Genomic DNA, 24,964 nt, shown 5'->3' with positions numbered 1-24,964 from the left:
GCTTTGACGTCACTTCCGGCCGCATCGCTTACGTCAGGAGGCGTTTCTGGAGCCGGGGCCGGGGCCAATAGCGCTGCCACCGCCAGCCGAGGAGGTAGGCTTGAGTTTGCGGCAGGTGAGCAGCGTGGCTGGTTTTTTGGTGTTTGTTTTCATACCCCTACAAAGGGCCGAAGGCGGAGCATTACAACAACTCTTTGCCTTATTGATACTGTTTTTCAATCTTTGTCTATATACAATACACAGTAAGGTAAAGGTATATTGTTTGATTCTCCAGTGTCATTTGTCTTTCAGTTTTTGGTTGACAATGACAACAATAAAGAAAATTTAAGGGAAATCTCATTATCATCATCACGTGGATAGATTTTTTTTTTTAATGTATTATAGGGAGTTGTACAAGAGTAGGTTCTTCTGCTTCTTTGTTTTTCCCCATTAACACTACTCTCTGGGCATGATGCCTTTTCACTCTAAAGGCCCTTGACACTTGTATTTATTCTTTCTCAATTTATTTAATATTCAAATACTGGCGCTTAGGTTGTTGACAGCTTGGCACATTGTCAGAAAAATGCTGCTATATATAACTTAAGAAAAAATTTACATTATTTTGTACTCAAAAAAAAGAAATTGACCAAAGGATATAAGCATCTTATTTTTCTTCTATTTAATCGAGTTCTTTTGAAAAAGAAGGGCTGAACCAACTTAGAATGTCATGCATACACTGAAATCTTTGTAAGAATTTGTTCTAACACATGATAATAGTAGTTTTAACTTGGATTCTTGACTTACAGTGTTGAATACTTTTCCACTGATTGGAACACTGTTTCCTCATCATCAAGTAGTCTGGTATTGTTTAACCATTTATCTACCAGAATAAGTATAGCGAACTGCTAAATGTAAATTAATTCTTTATGTTGGGGAAAGGGGAGCAGGAATAAAATACTCTTGGCATATTAGTGTTGCTACCTTTTCTCTCTTCCTTCTTTCCTCATAAACTGCCGTTTCACACTAGTTCATGGTTTTTTGAAGGAGAGGAAAACAAGAAGAGTTTAGGAGTGGAGGTGACCAATAAGGAGATCCCAGACCATTTTTTAAAGGGATTTGAGGCAAGAAATGCAAAAGAAAAGGAGCAGTGTGTGAAGGCAGCAATGGAAAAGAATAGAAGAGAATTTAGGGAGTACTTCCGGAGATTATGTATTTCCTGCATAGAGTGCATGAGGGACAAGAAAAAGACGAGTGAGTTTTTGAAAATAGATTATGGGTCATAGTTTTATGAATGTTAGCTTTTGTGGGCTGCTGTGTGGGATTTTTGGATCTAAACACAAACCAGGTTTTAAAATCAGAGATCAAGAACACATAAAAAAATGTGTCACCTTTTGGCTTCGGTGGTCTCAGCTGAGGCCTTTAGCCACAGAAGGAAAAAGGTAAGGATAGGGCAACACTAGTTGGGTGGTAGTAATTTTCTAACTTTCATTGAGGTGACAGAAAGCAGTTGAAAAAAGAAACCTCCCTTTGACCACATTCCCTACCTGTCTCAGTCACTCAGCAACTATTTAGTAAGTGCCTAAAACAAACCAGGTTGCAGGGGCAATCCCAGGTCTGGGAAAATAGCTGTCTCCACTCCCCATTCCACCCTTATATTTGCCTTCTAAAGTCAATGCTGAGGCCAAGCCCACTGTGCCCTCAGGAGTTCCATATTGGCCTCATTAAGTCTCATGCCTGAAAGGAATGGGACTATTACAGTATATTCACAGACAGAATAAATACATAAAATCAATAACATGTAATTGTTGTGACCTTGTTATGAACTGAATTATGTTCCTCCAAAATTTATATGTAGAAACCCTAACTAACCCAATATAACTATATTTGGGGTAGGGAGTTTAAGGAGGTAATTAAGCTTAAATGAGGTCATGAGGACAGGGAAAAGGCTTTGACTCATGGTGTGAATATGACATTCAGGTTGTCATAGAGTCAGTGAGATGCCATTGTCTATTTAGGTTGAACCATACGAAATTGCCTTTTTTCTAAGTCAAAACTGGTTGAATGGTGACAGTTTCATATGGTTCAACCCAATATTATAGAGCTTAAGAGGCCCAGCACTAAATATTGTTATGAACTTAAAAGCTCTGCAAGCAGTTGCAGGACTGCTTTTCTGCCCTGGAACAGATATACGGGAGGGTGGACAGAGATTGGGATTTACATGCCATTTTCATAACTAGTCTTCAGTGAGTTAACCCAGTGAGAATTAATCACAGTGATTGGCTAGGGACAGGATGTATTAATGTTTGGGTCAATCAGTACTTCTCTGGAATTTTATAAAGAGACATTAGATGAGAATTTTGCTCTTTCATCTTAAATGATGAAGTATAAGGAAGTTACCTCATAGCTGCTAGTTGTCGTGTTCCCTGTCCTGGGAAGGATGCTAAGAGAATGAGACCAACAAGAGACACTTGCTGAAACAAGACACAGAAAGTCCTAATGGTGTCATTTTTCATCAGTGAGCCAATAATTCTTTTTTTTTTAAGCTGATTTGTTACTTTCTGTCACTTGCAGCCTAGAGTCCTAATTAATACAACTTACGACATGTAAGATGTTCCAGGAACAGCATTTTTTTCTGCTGCCCCATAGCTTTCCTAGAAATATACCCTCCGAGAGTATTCAAAAACCCCACCTCCACTCACCTTAACTACATCTAAGATTTCACTTCAAGTATCACTTCTTATTGAAAACCCTTCCAAATCACTTGCATTCTGAACCCTGCTAAGATTAGCCGCTTTTTCCTTTGTAACCTACTGTTCTCCCTACAGAGCAACCAAAACTCTCTACTGCAGGCACTTGCTAATATCTTCTTCAAAATACTGTTAGTTCTCATGAACAGAGGCCGTGTATTACATATCTTTGTAGTCTCAACATATAATACAGTATCTGGCACATGCTAGAAACTCAATGCTTGTTAAACTCTGTACTGAGAAGTTGCAGATCCACACAGAGCTTCTTTCTATGTTGTCACTGTGGTAAATGGCATTAATGGCTCCAGGTCTTCACCTCTCTGTATTCGTGCCCTTTGCCATGTAATTTGATAGTGTCCTTCTTCCACTGACTAGAGACATAATTCCTGCAAAGTGGAGTCAACCATATGACTTAATGAAGCCAAGGGGATATTAGCAGATGTGCAGCAAGCAGTCTCAATAAAAGCTTGTGCAGTTAAGATGGTCCACTCTTGTGCTTCCACCATCACCATAAAAATTATATACTCAGACTAGCCCATTGGTCCCAGGAGAAAGAGGAGACAGATAGGGCTCAGCTGCCCCAGCTAAGCTATCCAGTCAAGTCCAGAGTAGAGCAGAGTCACAAATGAGCCTAGCCAGGATCAGCCAAACCCCAAACGTGTTAACTCCTGAGCTAAATAAATGCTATCGTTTTTGTTATTGTTTTCTGTGCACTATTACTGTGGCTATAGTTAACTTATATGCATACTTTCTAGACTCCCCCTGCCCCCTCTTTCCTTGTATTTCTCTGCTAGTTATGAGAAGGACCTTCAATGCTGTTTGATATCAAATGAGTCGCTGTTCAATGCTACAGCTGTAGGATGGGTAGATGTGATTCTTATATCCTAACAGAAATGCCTTTATATTTCATGGTGAGGTTCTGTGGCATTATAAAGAAGTGTAAGGATATTTGTGTTTAGAGTTCCAACCAACTGCTTTTATTAAAAAATCATCAGGACACCACCACCCCCTACCACCTACATGGGCACTTTTTCCCCCTGTAGCAATAAAATCTAGTATTTTTCTTTTCCTTTTAAATATTCTTTGTACACAGCAGTCACTTTCATTGTTAAAGAAGATGTTAGACTTGGTTATCTTTGAAAGTAATGCTTGGTAAACACATATGTGGCAGATATTTTGCTAGCCTTTTTTTTTGGCTGCGTTGGGTCTTCATTGCTATGCGCGGGCTTTCTCTAGATGCGGCGAGCAGGGGCTGCTCTTCCTTGCGGTGCGCGGGCTTCTCATTGTTGTGGCTTCTCTTGTTGCAGAGCACCGGCTCTAGGCGCACAGGCTTCAGTAGTTGGGCTCAAAGGCTCTAGAGCGCAGGCTCAGTAGTTGTGACGCACGGGCTTAGTTGCTCCGCGGCATGTGGGATCTTCGCGGACCAGGGCTCGAACCTGTGTCCCCTGCATTGGCAGGTGGATTCTTAACCACTGCGCCACCAGGGAGGCCCGTATTTTGCTAGGCTTTTACACAAATATCTTATTCTTCTATTTTATGAAATCTCAATGTAGAGATATGTAAACTGGGACTGAGGTTAAGCAACTTGCCTTAACTCATTAGTAAGTGGTGGAAATATCACTGAACTATATGGCTTTTTAACTCCAAAGCCAGTACTCTTTTGCTATATTACACTGCATCTCTGGTTGCTCTTACTATTGAAATTTTAAATGATGTAGACGTAAGCAAACATTTCTTGAATTTATTAGTTCCTTTGAGGACACAAGAATGAAAGAAATGTGGTTTGAGGACTTGTTTCAGGCCACTTTTTTCTGCTCTATGTATCAACCTTACATGCCACTACCAACCATCATAGTTGCTATTATGATAAAGTGAAGTGGCTACTACAAATCGAGATTTTTCTCCATATGGATGTCCAGTTTTGCCAACATAATTTTTTAAATATAATTTTGTTGTTTTGTTACTACTGACTTGTCAAAAAAATTTACTTGACCTCTTTCAGTTTCTTCACCTGTAAAAGTAAGATTACTAGCAGTACTTGCCCCATGGAAATAATGGTAAACATAGGAAATAGCATAATGTACTTGCTTAATGCATGCTATTTAGTTTACTTAAATTCATCTGTTCTTTGCAATGCTGCTCAACTGGTTGGTTTTAAATACAGTTGCAAACCATTGAGTAAACATTGCTATATCATATGCCTTAAATGTAGAGTGATGTTATCTCTATCACATCATATCTAATGAAAATATCATTGCCACTTGGACATTATACTTTTGTGATTTATTATAAAGTGTCCAGGAAACCCAGGGTCAAGTTTTAAGTCCCAGGAATTCATCTTAGGCCTAGCATCAATATCAGCTTACCTACTTTACAGAGGTATGTTGGTCAACTTTCTCCTCTAAAACTTCCATTACCCACCTTATTCTGAAGGCTGTTTTCCTCCATGACAGACACGAGTGGTTTACTTTTGCCCTCAAAGTCAAGATCCTGCCTTTCTTAGTATCCCTGGAAAACAAGCATCCTAATTTCAAATATTAAACAAATAAAACCTGATAACCACTTTAGGAAGCAGACAGGTGGAAAAATATTTAAGAACAAGAAAACTTCAAAAACATGTCCCCCCCCCAAAAAAAATGTTCCCCCATCTTTGTTGAGATGGTAACTAGAATGCCAATTATACCATTTTTACTCCCCTAACCTCCTTTAGTTAAGGGAAGGAAAACATCATTAAGGAAGCTCAGATATGATGCAATCAAGTAAAAAAAAAAAATCAAACAAAAAACAAGTACTAATCACCTGTGAATATTCTGGCCACAATAGTCTCTCAATCTAACCAAGCCTTTGGATTTAGCTTTCTGTTTATAGGAAATAAGTGTGGCAGGCAAATTCTAAGAGGGCCACCAAAGATCCCTCTCCCTGGTATTCATAACCTTGTGTAATCCACTTTTCTTGAGTAATTTACTTCCAAGCAATAGAGTATCTTGATGTTGATGGGATGTCATGTTTGTGATTAAATTATAAAGATTCTTGTTGGTCCTGCTAGCAGACTCTCTCTTCCTGGCTTTGATGAAGCAACTGGCCATGTCAGGGAGGCCCACCAGGCAAAACTGATGGCAGCCTCGGCCAACAGCCAGCTAGGAACTGAGGTCCTTAACTCAGCAATCAAAAAGAACTGAACACTAACTACGTAAGTGAGCTTAAAAAAAATGCATCCTTCCCCAGTCCAGCCCTCAGATGAGACCCCAGCCTTGGTGGGCACCTTGATTGCAGCCTCATGTGAAACAAAGAAGCAGAGGAACCAGCTAAGTTGTGGCAGGATTCCTCACTCACAGAAAATTTGAGATAATCAATGTGTGTTATTTTAAGTCACTAAGTATTGAGGTAATTTATTAAGCAACAGTAGATAATACAGTAGGGTTATAAGAATGTTTTTTACAAATACAAAACGGGAGTAGTTAACATTCTGGATTGGCCAACACACTTCAAAGTCAATGATAAAAAAAAAAAAAAGAGATGGAGGAACTGTTGTAGATTAAGAGACCAAACAGCCATATAACCAAATAACTAAATTCAATACATAAACCTTGATTTTTTAGATTAGATCCTTTAGAACAAAAGTTATAAAAAACATTCTTAGGACAATGAGGAAATTTGAATATACACTGGATATTAGATGTTATGAAATTACTAATTCTTTTAGTATGTGGTTATTAATAAGAATATTCTTTAAAATGTTTTTTTCTTAAAAGATGCATAATGAATTATTTAGTTGATAAGTGTGTTATTTGTAACTTATTTTAAAATAATTTCAAATGGAAGTATTAACAATAGAGATAAAGCAAATATGGCAAAATGTTAGCAACTGCAGAACCTAGTTGGCAAGTCCATGGGTGTTCATTGTATGTATGAACATTTTCATTAAAAAATTGAAACACATGGAAAAATGTTAAATGAGCCTTCAAAATTGTATTTATAATGACTACACTGTGCTACAGACTGAATGTGCCTCCTCAAAATATGTTGAAACCTAATCTCCTACGTAATGGTATTTGGAGGTGGAGCCTTTGGGAAGTGATTAGATCATGAGAGTGGAGCCCTCAGGATTGAGGGGTCCCCAGAGAGCTCCCCCTCCCTTCTGCCATGCAAGGACACAGGAAGACAGCATCTAAGAGCCAGAAAGTGGGCCCTTACCAAACACCAAATATGCCAGCACCTTTATCTTGGACGTTCCAGTCTCTGGAACTGTGAGAAGTAAATGTTTGTTGTTTAAGCCACCAAATCTATGGTATTTTTGTTGTAGCAGCCGAAACAGACTGAGATACTGTGTGTAATTTTCTACAGAAAAATGCACTAGAATTTAGAGTAATTATATTTTTTTTAATGATTGAATAACATTCCCTATTCTCAGGTGGGTAATTTATATCTCAAGACCTCTAGGAAGGATGATACATCACTAATGATCCTCTATACATTTTATTATTTTTTCACAAAATAACCATAATATACAGTGATAACTGCTAAGGAAGCCATAACCCAGTCTTATCCCCAGAATTATCTTTGTGAAGGTTTTTAGCTATGCTTCTTCCATTATTTTAAGAAGATTATGAGGTAGATAAAAAAAAATTGTCACATTGTTATTTAGTTATAAATTCAGCTAGTCATGAAAAAAAATCATAACATGCTCATTTTATTTATTTACTGGCCACACCGTGTGGCATGGGGGATCTTAGTTCTCTAACCAGGGATTGAACCCTGCCCCCCTGCAGTGGAAGCATGGAATCCTAACCACTGGACAGCCAGGGAATTCCCTAAAATGCTCATTTTTAAAAATGTAATGCCAGAGGGGGACTACAATAGTTAATGAATTAGAGACAATGATAACTTAGCTCTTTTGCAGGCAACTGTTTCCAATGCAATATGAAGGACATTAACTCCAAGACTTTTACCACTGGAGGTGATTTGGCAACATTTATCAAAGTTTAAAAATGTGCATTAACTTGACCCACCAATTCCAAGTATAAAATGTATCCGAAGGAATTAGTAAGAAACTTGTGAGATTTGCCATAGCATTGCTTGATAGCTGAAATAGGAAACAATGTCAGATAATAGGAAATGGGCACATCGATATAACATATTTATTAAGGTGGAAATATGTGTACTATGTCAAGTTTAAAAATCAGGTTATTGAACAATGTGTATCATACAATCCTTTTTTTAAAAAATAAAATATGTTTACATACCAATTGATATGGCACAAGATGTCAAGAATGATTCTCTCTGGGTAGTGGAATTATAGGCAATTTTTATTTAATGTGTGTGTGTTTTATTCAATGAATGTGCATTTTTCTATTCAGAAAAAAATAATAAGGGAATCATGGAAAAAAGTAACTTAAAAAAATCTTTAAAACAATTAGATCACCACTTATCACTTATCTTTCAAGTGGGATTTTTTTTCCTTTTTGCTAAACTGTATTTTGTAATTTTTCTTTAATAAACATAACAGTATAATAAAAGTGGTTATAAAAACACTTGCACACTAATGGGAAGCAAACAGTGTTTACCATTTGCCACCCCTTACATTTTGAAGAGTAAACTCCTATTCTTAATGAAGACTTTACATCCTACCATTATTCAAAGGTACCTAGTATTTCAAAATATTGCAGATAAATTGTACTTACAATTGCATGCTAAACATGACATGTTAAAAAGAAAGCACTGTATTGTAAGCACTGAACCAGGCTGACCCAGTTACACTCTTAATGCAGTCATTTAACTTTGACTTAACCCCCTAAATCCCAATTCAACAAAAAGCAAAGCACGGGTAACTAATGGAACCAGCAAACAATATTTAACGTTTGGGTACACACCAGAAAATTGCAATTTAATACTTAGCAAAATACATATCCCCTCAATTTACATTTTACCCATTCTCATTTGATATTCCAAAAGTTTTTCCTTGGACTAATCTAGACAATCAAACCATTCCTCTCTTATTGGGGAGGGACTGTTCTTTTTAGACTGCAATTTGGCATTAAGCCAGGAAATTCATGGTTCTAAATATCATAAATGTTGGGAATTATGCTCACTATTTTAGATTAAGAATAGTTACACTTCTCTTAAGAAATTAAGGTTCTCTTAGACACAACAAATTATATAATTAATGGGTTGGTTCCTTCTTGGTGTTAGTTGCTAGGATGTTCACAGACAAATTTGTGATCCCTGCCTCTCTAGGAAGTATGGCATGGTTTGTACTTTTCCTTTTTTCCATCATGATTCATCCCACTATCTTTACTTCTGAAAATAGAGATAATATAACATCACCCTACATTTAACGGGATTTGGGAATTAAATATCCAAGTGTTTAGCACTATACCGGGACCATGTTAGAGGCTCAAAAACACTAATTTCCCATGACAGTCTCTGGACTTGCAAATAACAGTTTGATGTATTCTTGCTTGCTCAATTGCCTGATAATATTCAACACATTCCAAATTCCCTTTGATATAATGGAAATGACCAAAAATAGACAATCAGATATCGAAATTGGAATGAATAATGAAGTTACGTCAAATAGTGAAGGGGAAAAGAAACTGGATCATAAGCCTGTAGTCAATTTGGGGCTTCATCTGTCTGAACTGATACACATAACACAGCTTAGTAATTTGCTTTTACTTCAACTAAAAATAAGCCATCAAACAAACTTTCTATATACAAAGGACTTAAATGAAGAAATTATTTTATATCTTTTCAATATATGGAATAATTTATAACAAACTTAATTTTAAAAATTCTAAAGTAGTTGTCCTAAAACAAAACCTTGAAATCAATCAGTGCTGTTGAAAGAATCCAGCAATGAAAATGAGTAGAGCAGAAATTAAATAAAAGACAACCACCAACAAGTAACAGTCTGGGGTATATAATTAGTAAAGCAGATTACATAAATAAAAGCCCTTGTCTTCTCCTAGTTGGCTAAGGTAAGGGAACTACACCACTGTAGTTGTGTTGCTGTTGGTCATAGCTCATTCTTAATTTATATCTGAACTATTAAAAAACCTATCCCCATTACCCAGGAAAATTTCACAGTTCACCAGTGCAAAAATTTTATTTCTCCTTTGTTTCCCCTCCCCCACCCCCACTTTACAAGATTTTACTTAATCCACAGCATTCTTTTCATCATCTGTAATCAGACGTGTGAAATGTGAGAAAAAAAAAAAAAACTTATCAATTTAAAATCTCAGTCCCCAAGCCCACTGCTACAGTAAATTTAGGATAAGTCTACAGCATTCACTTACTTTAGCTGGTTCTGATACCGAGGCATACTTTTTTATTTGAGAATCAACGCCTAAAGATTTGGCTAATTGTACAGCGTTTGAATCATCACTGATAAGTGTCCCAAGAGCCACAAGAAGTCTAAAAGTGGCTTCCAGGTCTTGTACAACTTCCAAGACTGTGCTAATTACTGACAAGCACTGAGCTTTCCCTTCAATGTTATGGTCTTTATGAAAACAAACAGAATAGTTCAGGGTTAATGTAGCCAGAGCAATGTGAATGTTCTTATTGCTCCCTGATTTCAGTTCTATTGCATGGGACAGTAGTGATTCCCTCTGGGACATCATGAGCTTTTGTCCTGCCTGGCCAACAAAACAATTGCAAAAAGTCCTGAGAGCAAGCAGCTGGTTTGCTGGCTTTCCTTTAGGGTTCAGAAGACTGATGAGATGGCTGCTGAACCGAGCTCCTTCTTTTTCATTGCAGAAGTTCTCATTCACACTGGGATGTTTAATTGATAACCGAAGAATATCAAGTGCAGGAAAGACAATATCTATTGAAAAGAAAAATTCATTAATGTTAAAAAAACATTTTAAACATTAAAAATCATACGCCTGCTTTACAAAATGTGTATACTTCTGAAACTTGTGTTAACTGATTTTTCATATTTATAGAAACTGTATTTATTGCTACAAGATCACATTACTTTAAAAATATGGTAACTCTCCTGGGTTATTAAAATAGCTTGACATACAGTGAGTATTCAATAAATCTTTGTGCAAAGAATAGGATTGGGACCTTGCTTTTAAAAAATTCTAAAACAAGACCAAAGAATTGAGGGAAAGTTCTTTATAGGAGAATTCCAGTTCACAAATGCCAATAGGATGCTTATTATACACATTGGTGGAAGGATTTATATTTAAGGGACTGGGTAGACACCATGTAAATGAATGCGCTAAACAATCTTAGCATCATTAAAAGTGAGGAAAGCAGAAATTATGGGCCCTGTGATATAAAGGTAGTATGCAACATCATTTATAAAGGATATTCACCTGAAAAAAACTACTGAACCAGAATCTAATTATGTCTAGCAGGAAAAACAGAGATAGAGGATCATATTAAGTGATCAGCCAAATTCAAAATATAGGACATTTTGCAGGAAAAATGATTTTTTTCTCCAATAAATCAATTACATGAAAAAATAATGGGGAAGAGGACACTTTTAGAATAAAAAAGAGTTAATTAACTAAATAAAAGAAAACATACTTATAGCAAATGTTTGTAGCCTATGTTTAACAGGTCAGATAGTTTCGTGGCTGGCTTGCAGGGAACCCACAAATGCTCTGAAAGAGTATACAAAATGGTCCATGTATGGGATCATTACATTACCTTCAGATTCTCTTAAGGTATGTGACCAAAGCAAGACTATGAGTTACAGTGGTATAGTGAATCCTTTTTGTGAAGTTTTTCCCAATGCGAATTTCAACTAACATGTCAACTTTTATTTAATCTAGAAACACCAGTAGTATGAAATTAAAAGATATACTTTCTGCTTTCTAGTTGCATTTTAAAGAGTGTTTCTGTACCTTCAGGCCAGTTAACAGCTTTCCATAAAATCTGAAGTTGTTGGGCTGTAGGTTTTTCTGAAGAATTATTACATATTAGAGACAGTATCTTTTCAAGAAGTACCAAGTCATCCTCAGTTAACTTCTTCTCCTCCGATGCAGTTCCATTAAGTTCCTTCAGTTTACCTAGAACCCAAATCCAAACCTTCAATTTTCTCTAACTGTAATTAGGCAGATATATCACATAAATGCCAACATTTTCAATAAGAGTACTCTACCACACACCATGGGGAGGTAAGACTTTTCACAGCAATTATCAAAGACCATAAAACAAGAATAAGGCCTGGGAGTAATTTTAAGCTGAGTACAGTATAGAAAAAGAAAGATTACTGTGATGATTTTTATTTTACCTGTTGTCTTCTAAGATCTTCTAAAGCTTTTTGCTTTGAATAAGTTTTTAAGTATACCATATTTGTTATCATTTTGAATGCTTTTCAAAGTAATATTATGTCATATGTAAGTCAATCCCCTACTTTCTCAGAGAGAAAATTTATAACAACTTTTAGCCAACTTATGGCAACTTCTATGACTGCCAATGAAATAGTCAAAAAGCTAAATGTGTATTTATATTTAATTTATTGACTTAGTTTCATCTGTACATTTGACATCACATTTTTAAAAAAACATTTAATTTGCTTCCCATAATATTGACATTTCATGAAACTATTTCTTTCCAACTCTTCACATGCATCTTCAATATCAGCATCTTTGTCATCATTAATGTTACTTTGAGTAATCTAACACTATTTCCTCAAAAATTTTCATCTCAAAGAATAAAAAAGGCCAAATTTCCATCACAAAAGGTTTAAGAAGATATAATGTCCAAATTTACAAATTTTTATCTATCATAACTGGAAACTTGGATCTATTTCATTATTCTTTGGCATTAAAAATTGCTTAACACTAACAGAATATTAAAACAGTTTATTAAGGGAATGCAAAAAGAGATCTTTTATATTTGTACAACAGTTTAAAAATGTCAAGTTGTCTAAAAGTGTGTATACACTTCTTTATTGTTCAAAAATAAAGCAATTAAGAAAAGACCTATGAATGATTTTTATAAAGATAGTATGAAGGATGATGAGAAACAAAACAAACCTCCCCAAAACAATAAGACCCCTGTCATATATTCAGGTATGTATATAATCTTATCTCAATAGACTCTCACCATAATCTTTGAGGAAAACAGAGCTAGTAATACTCTCAGTCAAAGATAAACAAACAAAAAACAAAACAAAACCTAGTCATTTTGTTTTGAGGAAAACATTAACAGAAAAAGCAATGAAAGCCAACTGAGCAGTTTCATTTTTACAGACAAGATCTTTGTTTTTTAAATGCTTTACTCATTCGTTTTCATTATTTTTTTTCTGAAATCAGTTAAGAGCTTAGGGAATGTGACTGATATTTTTCCCCTTTAATTTTTTTTTCTCATTAAAGTCATCAAAAAGCATTTACTTATATTTGTGTAAGGTTTCTTATAAAGTATTAATGTCCATTATCAGATCGTGTATTTTTAGTTGACTCAGTTGTGTAATACCGAAATACAAGTCTCTATCATGTAAGCACCTGGTTCCCAGCACATGCTTAGGACAGAAACAGCCTTGAGAGCAACTCAAGGAGTCTGTGGACATGTGAGAAAACTACTTAATTAAAATACACTTACCTAATATTTGTGTAGGGTTTGCTTGATCAAAAGTGACAGCCTCTTTTTTAGGAAAATAAATATTCAGTGTCTTAGATGCAGCTGATTGGTAGGCACTGCTCCCTATTTACAGGATAGAAGAAAGTGGAAATCATTCAGAGTGGTCAAGAGCAAGATTTTTCTAACTGATTTTTGTTTTCAAAATTACTGAGATACATAACTATTCAGTGCATGCAATAAAATAACAACCAACTTCAGAAAAAAAGAAAATAAATCCGTAAGATTTTATATACTGTATATATTTGTTAATATAATAAATTTTAGTTTTTGGAATGGGAGCTTCATTGTAAAACAAAGCCTTTCCATTTCATATTTTCTACTTCTCTCATATTTTTAAGATTCAATCTAAATTGAAAGTTTTTAAAAGATCAAAGAACACAAAACAATTATGAAACTTTCCATTTCCTTCTTCTCCAGGCATACTAATCTCTCTTTTCTCATTCCAAGTCATGTAGTAGGCACTGTCATTTTCTCCAATCATTTTCTACATCATTTTTATAAATCCCTCCCAAGTTGTAAGCTCCTGAAGGGCATATGTATTTACTTCTTAAGTCCCCATTATAGTAACACTAACTCAGTATCTGATGATGAACAAAAAACTGCCACAAGATGAAAATTCAACAATACTCAGTGTATAAAGCTACTTCAACTAAAGCATAATTTAAATCTCATTTATGTCTTACATTCATTTCAAATCTTAATTTATACAACATTTTTGTTCTGACGTAAAATGAAGGTATTTTGCAAAAATATGAATAAAACATTTTAATCTTCTGAGTATATTAGGAATAGAAAGGGGGAAGGTAGATAAATGAAGAATGAGGTAAGTGCACAAAATTAATTCTAATTGCTTACAAAGCATAAAATATTTATTGACATGATCAAAGACACTGCCTGTACTCCTGGTTGTTAGAGTCTAGTTGTGGTAAGGAGACTGCAAATCAAATTATCATCCAAACAATTAAATACAATGAAAAGTTCTCTGAAGGAAACGTATAGGATGCATTGAGAGCTTATGATAGACTAGAGGATCTAGCAAGAGGTATATGTGCATATCCAGGAAGTTTCACTGAATTCATTTAATAAATACTATACTGCAAAATTAAATAAAAAAGAGAAAGGAGGGAAAAAGCCAAACAATAATTACTGGTCAAAATAGCAAAGTAGAGGGCACAAGTATTCCCAAAGAGAACAGCAGTACCAAACTCCTGAGGTAGAAAACTGCATGCCATGCTCAAGACACTGATGCAGGCCAGTATGGAAGAAAAAAGGCAGAGAGGAATGTGATACAAGGCAAGAGAAAACAGTCAATGGGAAGCTATTACAGGGTTTTAATCAAGGGAGGGGCATAAACAGAGGACGACTGAGAGACCAATTTGGAGGCCATTATTTCATTGGTCTAAGTGAGAGATGACAGTGGCTTAGATAAGGTATACAAAGGTCCATTACATACAACAAACTGTTAAAAACTTTAATTTCTTAAAAATGAGAGGAAGCACTGTGAACTTTAAGACTCTTTTGTAATACAACAGGTATAACATTACTAAGAATTTATTCCGTATAAAATGATTTACATATATTTCGTAATTTTAAACTCTTATTTCTAGGAAGTAGATATAACTTTACAAAATGAGAAAAAGAGAGGCACAGAAACAGAATGACTTTCTCAAGGTAAAACACATAAAAAGTAGTGGAACTGAGATTTGAGTCTAAGCATTCTCACTCCAGAGTCCTTAATCTTAATTACTTACTACATTAAACTTCAATACTGCCAACCAATGTTACTTTCACAATGAAAAAATAGCTTAAAAAAATCATATACCAATGTAGTTCTCAAGTACAGTGGTGGGTTTATGAATATTTTATTATGCTCAATAACATATATGTCACACATATTCTCTTGTATAAAATAATAGGGAAATATATATGCCAAGAGATCTGTCAAGCTTACAAGAGGTGAACCACAAGTTCAGTTCTGCGTTTTATGGCAGCCTATACAGAGTAAAAAAGTATGCCTGCATATATTCAACAATGCTAAACAAGTAAGATGTGTCAGGGTTTAGGCTGGATACTAAGAAGTTAGTTGCTCAGGGGAAAGCCAAATATTCCAGACCTAAATCGTAAAAGCAAATTCTTTCCTGAGTCCTCTCAATGTGTAAATATATTCTAAACACATTAAGTATGTAAGAATGAAGTGGAAGAGATGGGAATAACTCAGATTTTGTAAGGATAGTGAGGAAAACAGCCTTAACACAGTAGAACAGCAGTTTTCAATCCTGGCTGCACATGAGAAAATTATAAAACTACTCTTGCTAAGATCCCAACCCAGAGCAACATTAGATCAAGTGAGCATCGCTGGGGATGAGGTTGAAGTAGTTTTTCTAAGCTCCCCAGATGATTCTAATGTGCAGTAATGACACAATTCTGAGAACACTCTAAAAGCCAGGTCAAAAGTTTGGTCTTGATTTACTGTATAAAAAGTTTTCCAGCAAGAAGAAGATGCCAATTTCCTTAACCTTTCATTACATAAAAAAAAAGAGGAAATGAAAAATGTGTACCTGTAAATGGATCAACTCCAGCCATAGTAGTTCCCATACTTGCAGACCCGGGTACATACCGACCACCACCTAAAATGCAATAATACTCCTAGTAAGCATAGGTAACAGCAAATGATAAAGTTCAAACTGCTCCTTCTTTACACAGAATGACTTATTTTCATTATTAGTCACACTTCAGAATGACATCTTAATAAAACAGCTGTAAATTTAATACAGCAAAATGCTTAGAACAGTATCTGGCATGCAGTTAGATCTCAATAAAATTAGATGGAAAAGTAATTCTCAAGTTATAAAATAAATATTACATGCCTTATATACTATAATTATAGAAGTTTAATGAATTATAAAAGCATTAATAGATTGGAGAGAAAGAAAGTCAAAAGTTTCCATAATGAAATGTGAACGCTATTTTATTGAAATAGAGATGGGATTAGTTGGCACATAAGACAAATAGAAAAGAAACTAGGTAAGAGTTAGGGATGCTATGATAATAGCCCAGTCTCAAATTTGAGAATACTTGTAGCTGCTTTATTGAAAATGGAAAGAAAGAAAGAAACAGGAAAAACAAGTGCAGAGAGAGAATCAGCAGGATTTGGAGATGTTCGGAGTCCTGGATCAGCCTTTGTGGGAAGAAGAAGATGAGCTATTGTTCTAGCCCCTCTAAGCTTAATATTCAGGAGTTGGTATAACCAGTGCAACAGATACAGAAAAAGCAAACAAAACTAAAAAACGAAACTGCAGATGTGAACAGCATTCATTAAAATAATGAAGAACACAGAATAAGTGGATTTGCTGAGTTTTTACCATATGCTGGCTAGCATGCTAAGCATATTATATGCATGGATCATTTAAATATTAATTAGAGATCATTATTATATAATATTTCAGAAGAGGAAGGCTGAATAATTTGCCCAAGGCATTATTATGAGGCAGAAAGTAGTCCTACACTGTTCCAAATGTGGTTCTCTGACCACCTGAATGAGAGTCACTGGTTCAATATGCAGACTCCCAGGGCCTGCCCATAATAGCCTAGTAGTTCTCCAAATTAGCTTCACTTTAGAAACCAATAGGGAGCCTTTAAAACTACCTAAACAGCAAACCACATCCAAGACCATATAATCAGAATTCCTGGGGAAGGGATCCGACTCTGAGTATTTTTAACCTCCTCACTAATCTAGTGTATCAGAATCTCTGGGTGGGACCTTGCAATAACTAACTTAAACAAGCATCCCATATGATTCTAACTGACATTAAATGTTTGAGAATCATATAAATGAGGAAAAGAAAAAAGAATTAAGATTGACCTTAAGTGAGAAGCAAGATGGGTAATGTTTTGGCCCCAGTGCTGTTGGTAAAACTGGAGGAACAACATCAACAATAGTAATAGCTAACATATATTGAGGGCTTAAATATATTCCAGGCATTTTGCTAAACACTTTATATGTACTATACCACTTAATTTTTATAATATCTCAATACGGCAAACATTTTTACCTATCTTTTATAACAGTGTGGTTCAGTTAACCTATTAATTCCATAATTCTCTTGGACTTTTAGTATGCTATCTTGCATATCTCCATAATCAGTGCATCTTCTGAGTTACTGACACTGTGCAACAGTGAGACATGCATGCTCCAGTTACGATGGCCCCAGTTGTTCTCTTGATTTTGCTGGTACTGTTTGAAGCTTGGTATATTCTTTCTGTTCCAAAAAAAAGCTGCTAATGAGATTCAGGAACTCTGTTGTTCTAAGTTTCAGAGCATCACTGTGCCTGAATATGCTGATAGAGAAAGTTATCATCTTATCTACTCTTCAGATCTTTACTGCCTTTTCAGGGTCACCAAAGACTTCCTTAATAGCCATCATGCTATCACAACATTTAGCTTGATAGTTGGTTTCTGTAGTACACTGGTACACTGCACAGGGTACAGCTATTTATTTGCATCTGGGCCACCAATGCATTCTCAGGAGAAGGGAAGCTCACTGAGAGCAGTTCACAACTTCATGATACTGACCCAAGGTTGTGTGTTGGTCCCATCTATGGTTTAGAAAGGACTATACGGTCACTTTTAGAGCTCACAGTACTAAGTCTGCAAGGCCAATAGATACCATAAATACTATGAATTTCTTCCCAAATTTGGTATATTGTCCAGGAACTCTGGCTGAAGATCCAACAACAGCATCATAAGATACATCAAATGCTATTCTGAAAACAGAGATTTCTTCAGTTGTATTAAAGTCCAATTTTTTTCCAGTAGTGTTGATGCTGAGGCATGCATACCTTTGGTAAATAAAGTCACTTTGAAGAGACACCAACACCTCCAGGGCTTCATGAAGGCCATTAATAACTTAGATTAGGAAGACTAATCCTGGGTAGCTGGGTGGACTGTCTCCTTCCATGCTAAAGGCAAATTATGCCTGGGCAAACTTCTTGACTGCACTGCTCCATCCAATCTCAGGGACTCACATGGCTCCTTCTCTGCTCGTGATCAGTAGCATCTCGCCAGTGATAGCACTCATGCTGTGTCTTGGTTGGTGGATTCCCCTATTATCTAATTTCACAGATAAAAAAAATAGGCTCAGACAGGTTAAGTAACTTGCCAACTTCTCATAGCAAGTAAGTGGTAGAGCCAGATTTTGAACCAAGGTCTGTCTGACTCTAAAATCTATGAACTTAATGACTCTGCTCTCCTTCCAGGAAGGACCACTGGAGAAAATGATGAATTTTAATAATATGTTATTAAAAGTCATGAGGAAAGCTATAAAAGTACTCGAGGAAAAAGAAAAAATTAGAAGTTAAAGAAAAGGAGATCCATCAAGATTGGAAACACAGATAATAAGGGAATTATCAGTTACTGGATAATATCTTCAAAATGTGAAGCTATATAATACAAAATGTTATACATTTAGTGAAGAAAGACATATTGATCAAAACTGCTTCCCACCTGTAAAAGGATCTGCTGCAGGCAGTGTGTTAGAAGATCCTGATGAAGAGCCTGGAACATACCGACCACCACCTGTGCATGCAAACAAAGAAAGGTCTCAAGTACGCCAGAATCCTGCATTTCATAAATGGCACATTGCTTACATCAGAAGACTCTAAATTTGGGGAGAAATAAAAGAGCAAGGCTGTCCCATACCAGAATAAGAAGAGTTACAGTCAGAAGTCTTATAGTTGGAAAGGTTAGTAAGAAACTAAAATTTCAGTGATTCTCCAAGTTTTGTTTTTGTTAACTTTAATCCTTTATTATATCTTAGCTTCTGCACTTAAATATTAAAATAACTAGGAATTCAAATATAAAAAGATAAATTGCAGTTGGTCTCTGACCTAAATAATATACACATACAATCAGTTCCTGTTCCTATACGAATTCACTAGAATTCCCGCTGCTGTTGTTGCTATCAAACCACAGGCACCAACTGTGAATCTTTTAGAGAACCCCTGGGTTCATTAATTCATGTGTCAAACAGTGCATTCAGTGCTGAGATCTAGCAGGGAACAAGATTGCTTGTATCCACTGAAGCTTACAACCTACTGGAGAAAATTACAAAGGGGATGAGTGGTTCAAAGGAAACAGACTTCCCATTTATACAATTACAAATGTGTGGTGTGTGTGAGTACGTTTTGTTAGTATCTCTAAGGAAATAATCAGAGGCGTCTACAAAAAGATATATCTAAGGATGCTGACAGAGTTTCAGAGGAGCAAAAAAGCCAAATTATTGTTAGATTTCCAGACAGAGCCAGCTGCTTTAATATCGGTCCTCCATCCCACAAGATAGCTTATAAAATACAGTACTCTTTTGTACTGTAGACTGATATTCCAACCAACAGAAATATACAGGTAATAAACATTTTTTTTTTCTTGTTCTGTCAAGTGCATCTGCTGGGAGGGTCCTATCATTTATAGTTCATAGTGAATCAGTCTGATAATCTGTTTAAGTCAACATGCAGGTGAGATTAACTTTATTATGTGAACAAACAATGGAATTTTGAACTAGAAGGAGAGGAGATAATTTAGGAGCATGAAGCATCTGTGAGGGAAGAAGAAAAAAAAAAAGACCTGAGACAAGAAGAGGATATGGGATCCTTGCAATACGAGAAAGAGCACTAGCACATGAAAGATAGAGTCAGAAATAATAGGAACCCATTAACAATAAAGTGTCAGTTTCAAATTTTTATTTAGAGCTAGCCCTATATCTAAGAAAAGATAGATATAGGGCCAGCTCTATATCTATCCCATATCATGGCCTCAGTTCCCAGGGCCCAGAGCTCAGGCTAATACTTCCAGAATTAAACTCCATTTCCAAGGATCCCAGACTCAAACTAATACTACTGGGATTATAATACTACTGGCATGAGAACCTAATCCCATTAATAACATTTTAGATGCTGTATACTATGTTATAAACAACTGACTTAAAATGAACATGAGGAGGGCTTCCCTGGTGGCGCAGTGGTTGAGAGTCCGCCCGCCGATGCAGGGGACGCGGGTTCGTGCCCCGGTCCGGGAGGATCCCACATGCCGCGGAGCGGCTGGGCCCGTGAGCCATGGCCGCTGAGCCTGCGCGTCCGGAGCCTGTGCTCCGCAACGGGAGAGGCCACAACAGCTGGAGGCCCGCGTACCGCAAAAAAAAAAAAAAAAAAAATGAACATGTGGAATACAAATAACATGTAAACTAAAACTACCCATAGTTCAGTTCTAGATTTGATGCATAACTAACTAGTTTAGCCTCATGTGACAACAGAATTTCTATTTACTAAATTTCACCAAAATATATATTTTAAAAAGAAGCAATAACATGAAGGAACTTACAGGTTTCTTTTCATTTCAAATGACTGAATTAGTTTCAGTTTAATTTTATTTAGTTTACAGTGTGGCTGTATTTTTGAAAGAGAACGATTTACAATTGTTTCCATAAATACAAAATTACTATATAATTTGAGCCTCAAAAATATATATCTGCGGCAAAAACCTGCTGTAGATCTTGGTTTTTATTTAAACAGCTAATCATAATAGGTGTTTAAACACGACAAATAAAGAAAAAAAAATAATCAACATTGGTGGAAGTATATAAGACTTAATACAAACCCTAACTTACCTGTAAACGGATCTGAAAAACTGGGATTCCCAAGTCCCAACATTTGACCTTTTGTGTTATCAATAATAAATTTAGCCACCTGATCCAAAAACATAGGATTCAAATCATTCTTCTGCAAGAAGTTGTATGCAGTTAACCAGGGATCGTCAGTGATGTTATATGGCAGTTTATATGATGGTCCACCTTCGTTGACATCAATTGAGAAAACATAATCAAACTCCTTTAATAGGAATATAAAAAGGAGATAAGTGATTACTATCTGTTCACATAAATTAATGACATACATAACACGGATTTATGTTAATAATTATAGTGCTAAACTTTCTCCAAAGCACAATTTTAAAATCTTCCACTTGGCAAATAATATTTAATAGCAACCATATGCATGTGGTGCAAGAATAGTAGTTCACTGGCAGGTAGATGTGGGGGATGGATTATTACTACATATTAATTGTAAGACCAAAGGATGGTTTCCAATTAGTTGATCTCAAGGCCAAAAGTATTAGCTGTTACCTTACCCTACTCATGAAAACATGCTGGCATTATAAGCACAGCCCTGCAGGGTCCCTCATGGCCTGTCAAGTTAAATATAACTAGGCACAAAGCATTAGATGAAAGGTGACACAGAAGCGCCTAATCCAAAATGGTTGGGAACAGCTTATCTATGTAACTACCAAAAGGCAAATAATGGCAGTGTCCATCACAAATGCAGCTCTCTCTACATGCAAAGATATTAAAAAAAAAAAAAATCTACTTCAAGACTAAGAATCTCCCCATTGAAATCTATTTTTAAATGTCAAAACACCAAAGAAAATTTTATTAGCATGGGGAAAGGGAAACGAAAACTTTTAATTTGTCTAATGCTTTAAGATAATAGCAATTAGAAAGAAGTCGACATACTTTCCCTTCATATAAAACTTTTCCAGATGTTTGCTGATTAGCACCAGATGAGCCAACAACATCACCAATTTTTATCCACCTCCCTTCACTAACACTCCACTGATAGGCTTCGACTTTCTCCCCATCTCTGATTAGGCGAGTCTGTCCTTCTCTAGTACCTTAAAATAAAAATTTTAAGAATCAAAGAGAGAATGGCAGAGTAAATTTTACAAACATTAGATAGAAAAGTTTTAACGTTAAAGTTTATATATAAAAGAAAATATGTATTTTGGTTTAATAGAAAATTTTATGAAACAAAATATTTTAAAATGTAATTCTACTGGAAACTGGCCAAAAAGAAAATAACGGTTTAAAAGAAACTCTACTGCAACTTCCCTGGTGGCACAGTGGTTAAGAATCCGCCCGCCTGCCGATGCGGGGGACACGGGTTCGAGCCCTGGTCCGGGAAGATCCCACATGCCACGGAGCAACTAAGCCCGTGTGCCACAACTACTGAGCCTGCACTCTGAAGCCCGCGAGCCACAACTACTGAGCCCACGTGCCACAACTATTGAAGCCCGCACGCCTAGAGCCCGTGCTCTGCAACAAGAGAAGCCACCGCAATGAGAAGTGAGAAGCCCACGCACTGCAATGAAGAGTAGCCCCCTCTCGCTGCAACTAGAGAAAGCCCGTGCGCAGTAATGAAGACCCGATGCAGCCAAAAATAAATAAATAAATAAATAAAATTTTAAAAACTCTATTAAGTAAAGGATGGTTAAAAACATGTGATTCTACTAAAAAGTAGCTGGCTGATCGAAAATAAAACAAATTTTATTAACGAGTATCTTCTGACAATACTTCATTTCAGTAAATGATTCTCCATTCTTCTAGCTGATCAGGCCAAAAAGAATAGAAGAGTGTGATTCCTTTCTCTCAATTCTAATCCTTCAGCAAATTCCATCAACTCTATCTTTAAAATATAGCTAAAAGACTACCTCTTCTCACCATCTCCACTGCTACCCGTTGGTACAAGCCACCATTATTTCTCCGTTGCACTGATTCAATGGCCTCCTACTATAGGCCTTTAGCCCCCTAGAGTCTATAACACTGGCTGTTTATTCTGCCTATGACATTCTCCACGTACATGTTAGCAAGATTTGCCCCCTTGTCTCCTTAAGGACTTTACCTGAAAGCCACATTCTCAGCAAGGCCTTCAGTGGCAGAGACTGCTAGCTGTCCTCCAGAGATTCCTGCTCCTATTCCAATGGGTAGAGCTGTAGCTGTCTAGTCGAAGACTACCTTATTCCGCCCCCTTACATTTTGTAGTCCCTAGATTACACACTGAGTAATGGTCAGTGGAATCTGGGTGGGTGTGATAAATGCCAGTTCTAGGCCTAGTTCATCATCTTCTACCCTCCCCTCTTATGCTGCCTGGTGGCTGAATATCTATAATTCAGGGGGACCCTGCAAGCACATGATGAAGATGGTGATTTCAGCATGGGTCCCTCAATGACCTAGAGGAGTAAAATTATTCTACGAACATGTTCCAGCATACCCTGCTGTCAACTGAACTTTAAATGTGCAACAAATAACCTTCTCTTGTGTTAAGCCACAGACATTTTAGGATTTATCTGTTACAGCAACCAGTGCTATCCTAAGTATTATACATTTCCTGACCACTGAATTTCAACCTCCTGTTCTATTTTTTATTAAAACTCAATACCTGCTTTACTTTTCCCATAGTACTTATCTGACATACTTGTATATTTACTTATTAACTTTTAAATTATCTATCTCCTCCTGTACAACATAAATTTGTGAGAACAGAGATTTCTGTCCCTTTTGTTATCTGTATTCCCCAGAGCTTAGACCAATGCAGAGCAGACAGTAGGTACCTAGTAAATATTTATTGACTGTGTATATATAGACAAAAAGATTACATTTTTGCAAAGAACTGTAAGAATATTAAAAACATGAAATAATACAGTGGTGTTCAAACTTTTGGTTTCAATATTTCTTTACAGTCAGAAATGTTATTCAGAAGCCCAAACAGCTTTTTTTTATGTAGGTTATATCAGTTGATTTACTGAATTTGAAATTAAAAATGAGAAGAGCAAAAAGTATATTTACTTCATGGAAAACAGTAATAGATCCATTACATATTGAATAAGTAATAGTTCAATGAAAAATAAGTACAGTTTTAAAAATTTAGTGAGAAGTCTGGCATTGTTGTACATTTTTGTAAATCTCTTTACTGTCTCTCTTAATAGAAGACAGCTGGATTATCATACCTGCCCCTGCATTTAACCTGTTGCAATCTGTTGCTTGGTTGATGTATACAAAGAAAATCCAGCATCACACGGATAATACAGTTGAGAAACAGAGGACTAATTTAATAGCCTTTTCAGAAAAATGTGGATATTCTACAAGTAGTAGATCCTAAAGGTTACAAATTTAGAATCTGAAACTGTATCAATGAATTTTTCATGCTCTATTATACTAAAATCCATTGATCTTATACTTTGAACAGTTCTTTTACCCATGTATGATTTTGTAAGACCATGAACTGGTCATTTGGAAAATACTGATTCACTGAGCTATGCAGATCTTCCATATGATTACACATTTTATTATTCAATATAAAAAAATTGCATTTGTTAATATTACCACTAATGTCACAAGTTTTCCAAAATTTCAATTTTCATTTGGAAGTCTGAATTTTATCTTTGACAACGAACGCTGTCAGCTGTTTTCCTTAAAGTGATATTCTTGTTTTGTTCATTTTCAAAAAAAAATCTGCCAAATACCTAAGCCTGAATAACTGTAGTTGTTCTTTGAAATAAAAATGGAATTCCCTGAAAAAAGGGAGAGTTCAGCCTGCAACTCAAATGACTGCAGAAGTACTTACCCCTGAGGCACATGGTACTTCGGTAAACTGTATGTGTACTTTACATTTTGTCATCCAGAATGTTAAAAAAGACACGTACTAAAGGGCCAAAATGTAACAAAATTAATTTTTAATGCTTCATCAGGGACACTCCTAAGGGCAGATGGCATTTTTTTCTTTTTTAATGACGACTGCATACCAGTGAAGAACACCATGAC

At 36.0% G+C, this 24,964-nt stretch overlaps 1 protein-coding gene across 3 annotated transcripts in view; it reads right to left on the bottom strand.

Annotated features, from left to right (window-relative positions):
* Window positions 1–7,850: 7,850 nt before the first annotated feature.
* Window positions 7,851–24,964, bottom strand: part of PLAA (phospholipase A2 activating protein) — a 38,913-nt gene continuing 21,799 nt past the window's right edge. For all 3 annotated transcript variants that reach the window (XM_022551698.3, XM_089913118.1, XM_089913117.1), the window contains 7 exons: window positions 21,881–22,038; window positions 20,981–21,200; window positions 18,826–18,897; window positions 15,881–15,949; window positions 13,284–13,385; window positions 11,582–11,746; window positions 7,851–10,548 (listed from right to left, as the gene is read on the bottom strand). In XM_022551698.3, coding sequence (XP_022407406.1) covers window positions 9,983–10,548; window positions 11,582–11,746; window positions 13,284–13,385; window positions 15,881–15,949; window positions 18,826–18,897; window positions 20,981–21,200; window positions 21,881–22,038 — 1,352 coding nt within the window. In that variant the 3' untranslated portion in view covers window positions 7,851–9,982. The remainder of the gene's footprint in view (window positions 10,549–11,581; window positions 11,747–13,283; window positions 13,386–15,880; window positions 15,950–18,825; window positions 18,898–20,980; window positions 21,201–21,880; window positions 22,039–24,964) is intronic.

Source organism: Delphinapterus leucas, chromosome 6 (assembly GCF_059928025.1).
Source record: "Delphinapterus leucas isolate spDelLeu-1000000601 "Yukka" chromosome 6, BTC_Dleu_Yukka2, whole genome shotgun sequence".
NCBI lineage: Eukaryota > Metazoa > Chordata > Mammalia > Artiodactyla > Monodontidae > Delphinapterus > Delphinapterus leucas.
This window is presented reverse-complemented; position numbering and strand designations above follow the sequence as displayed.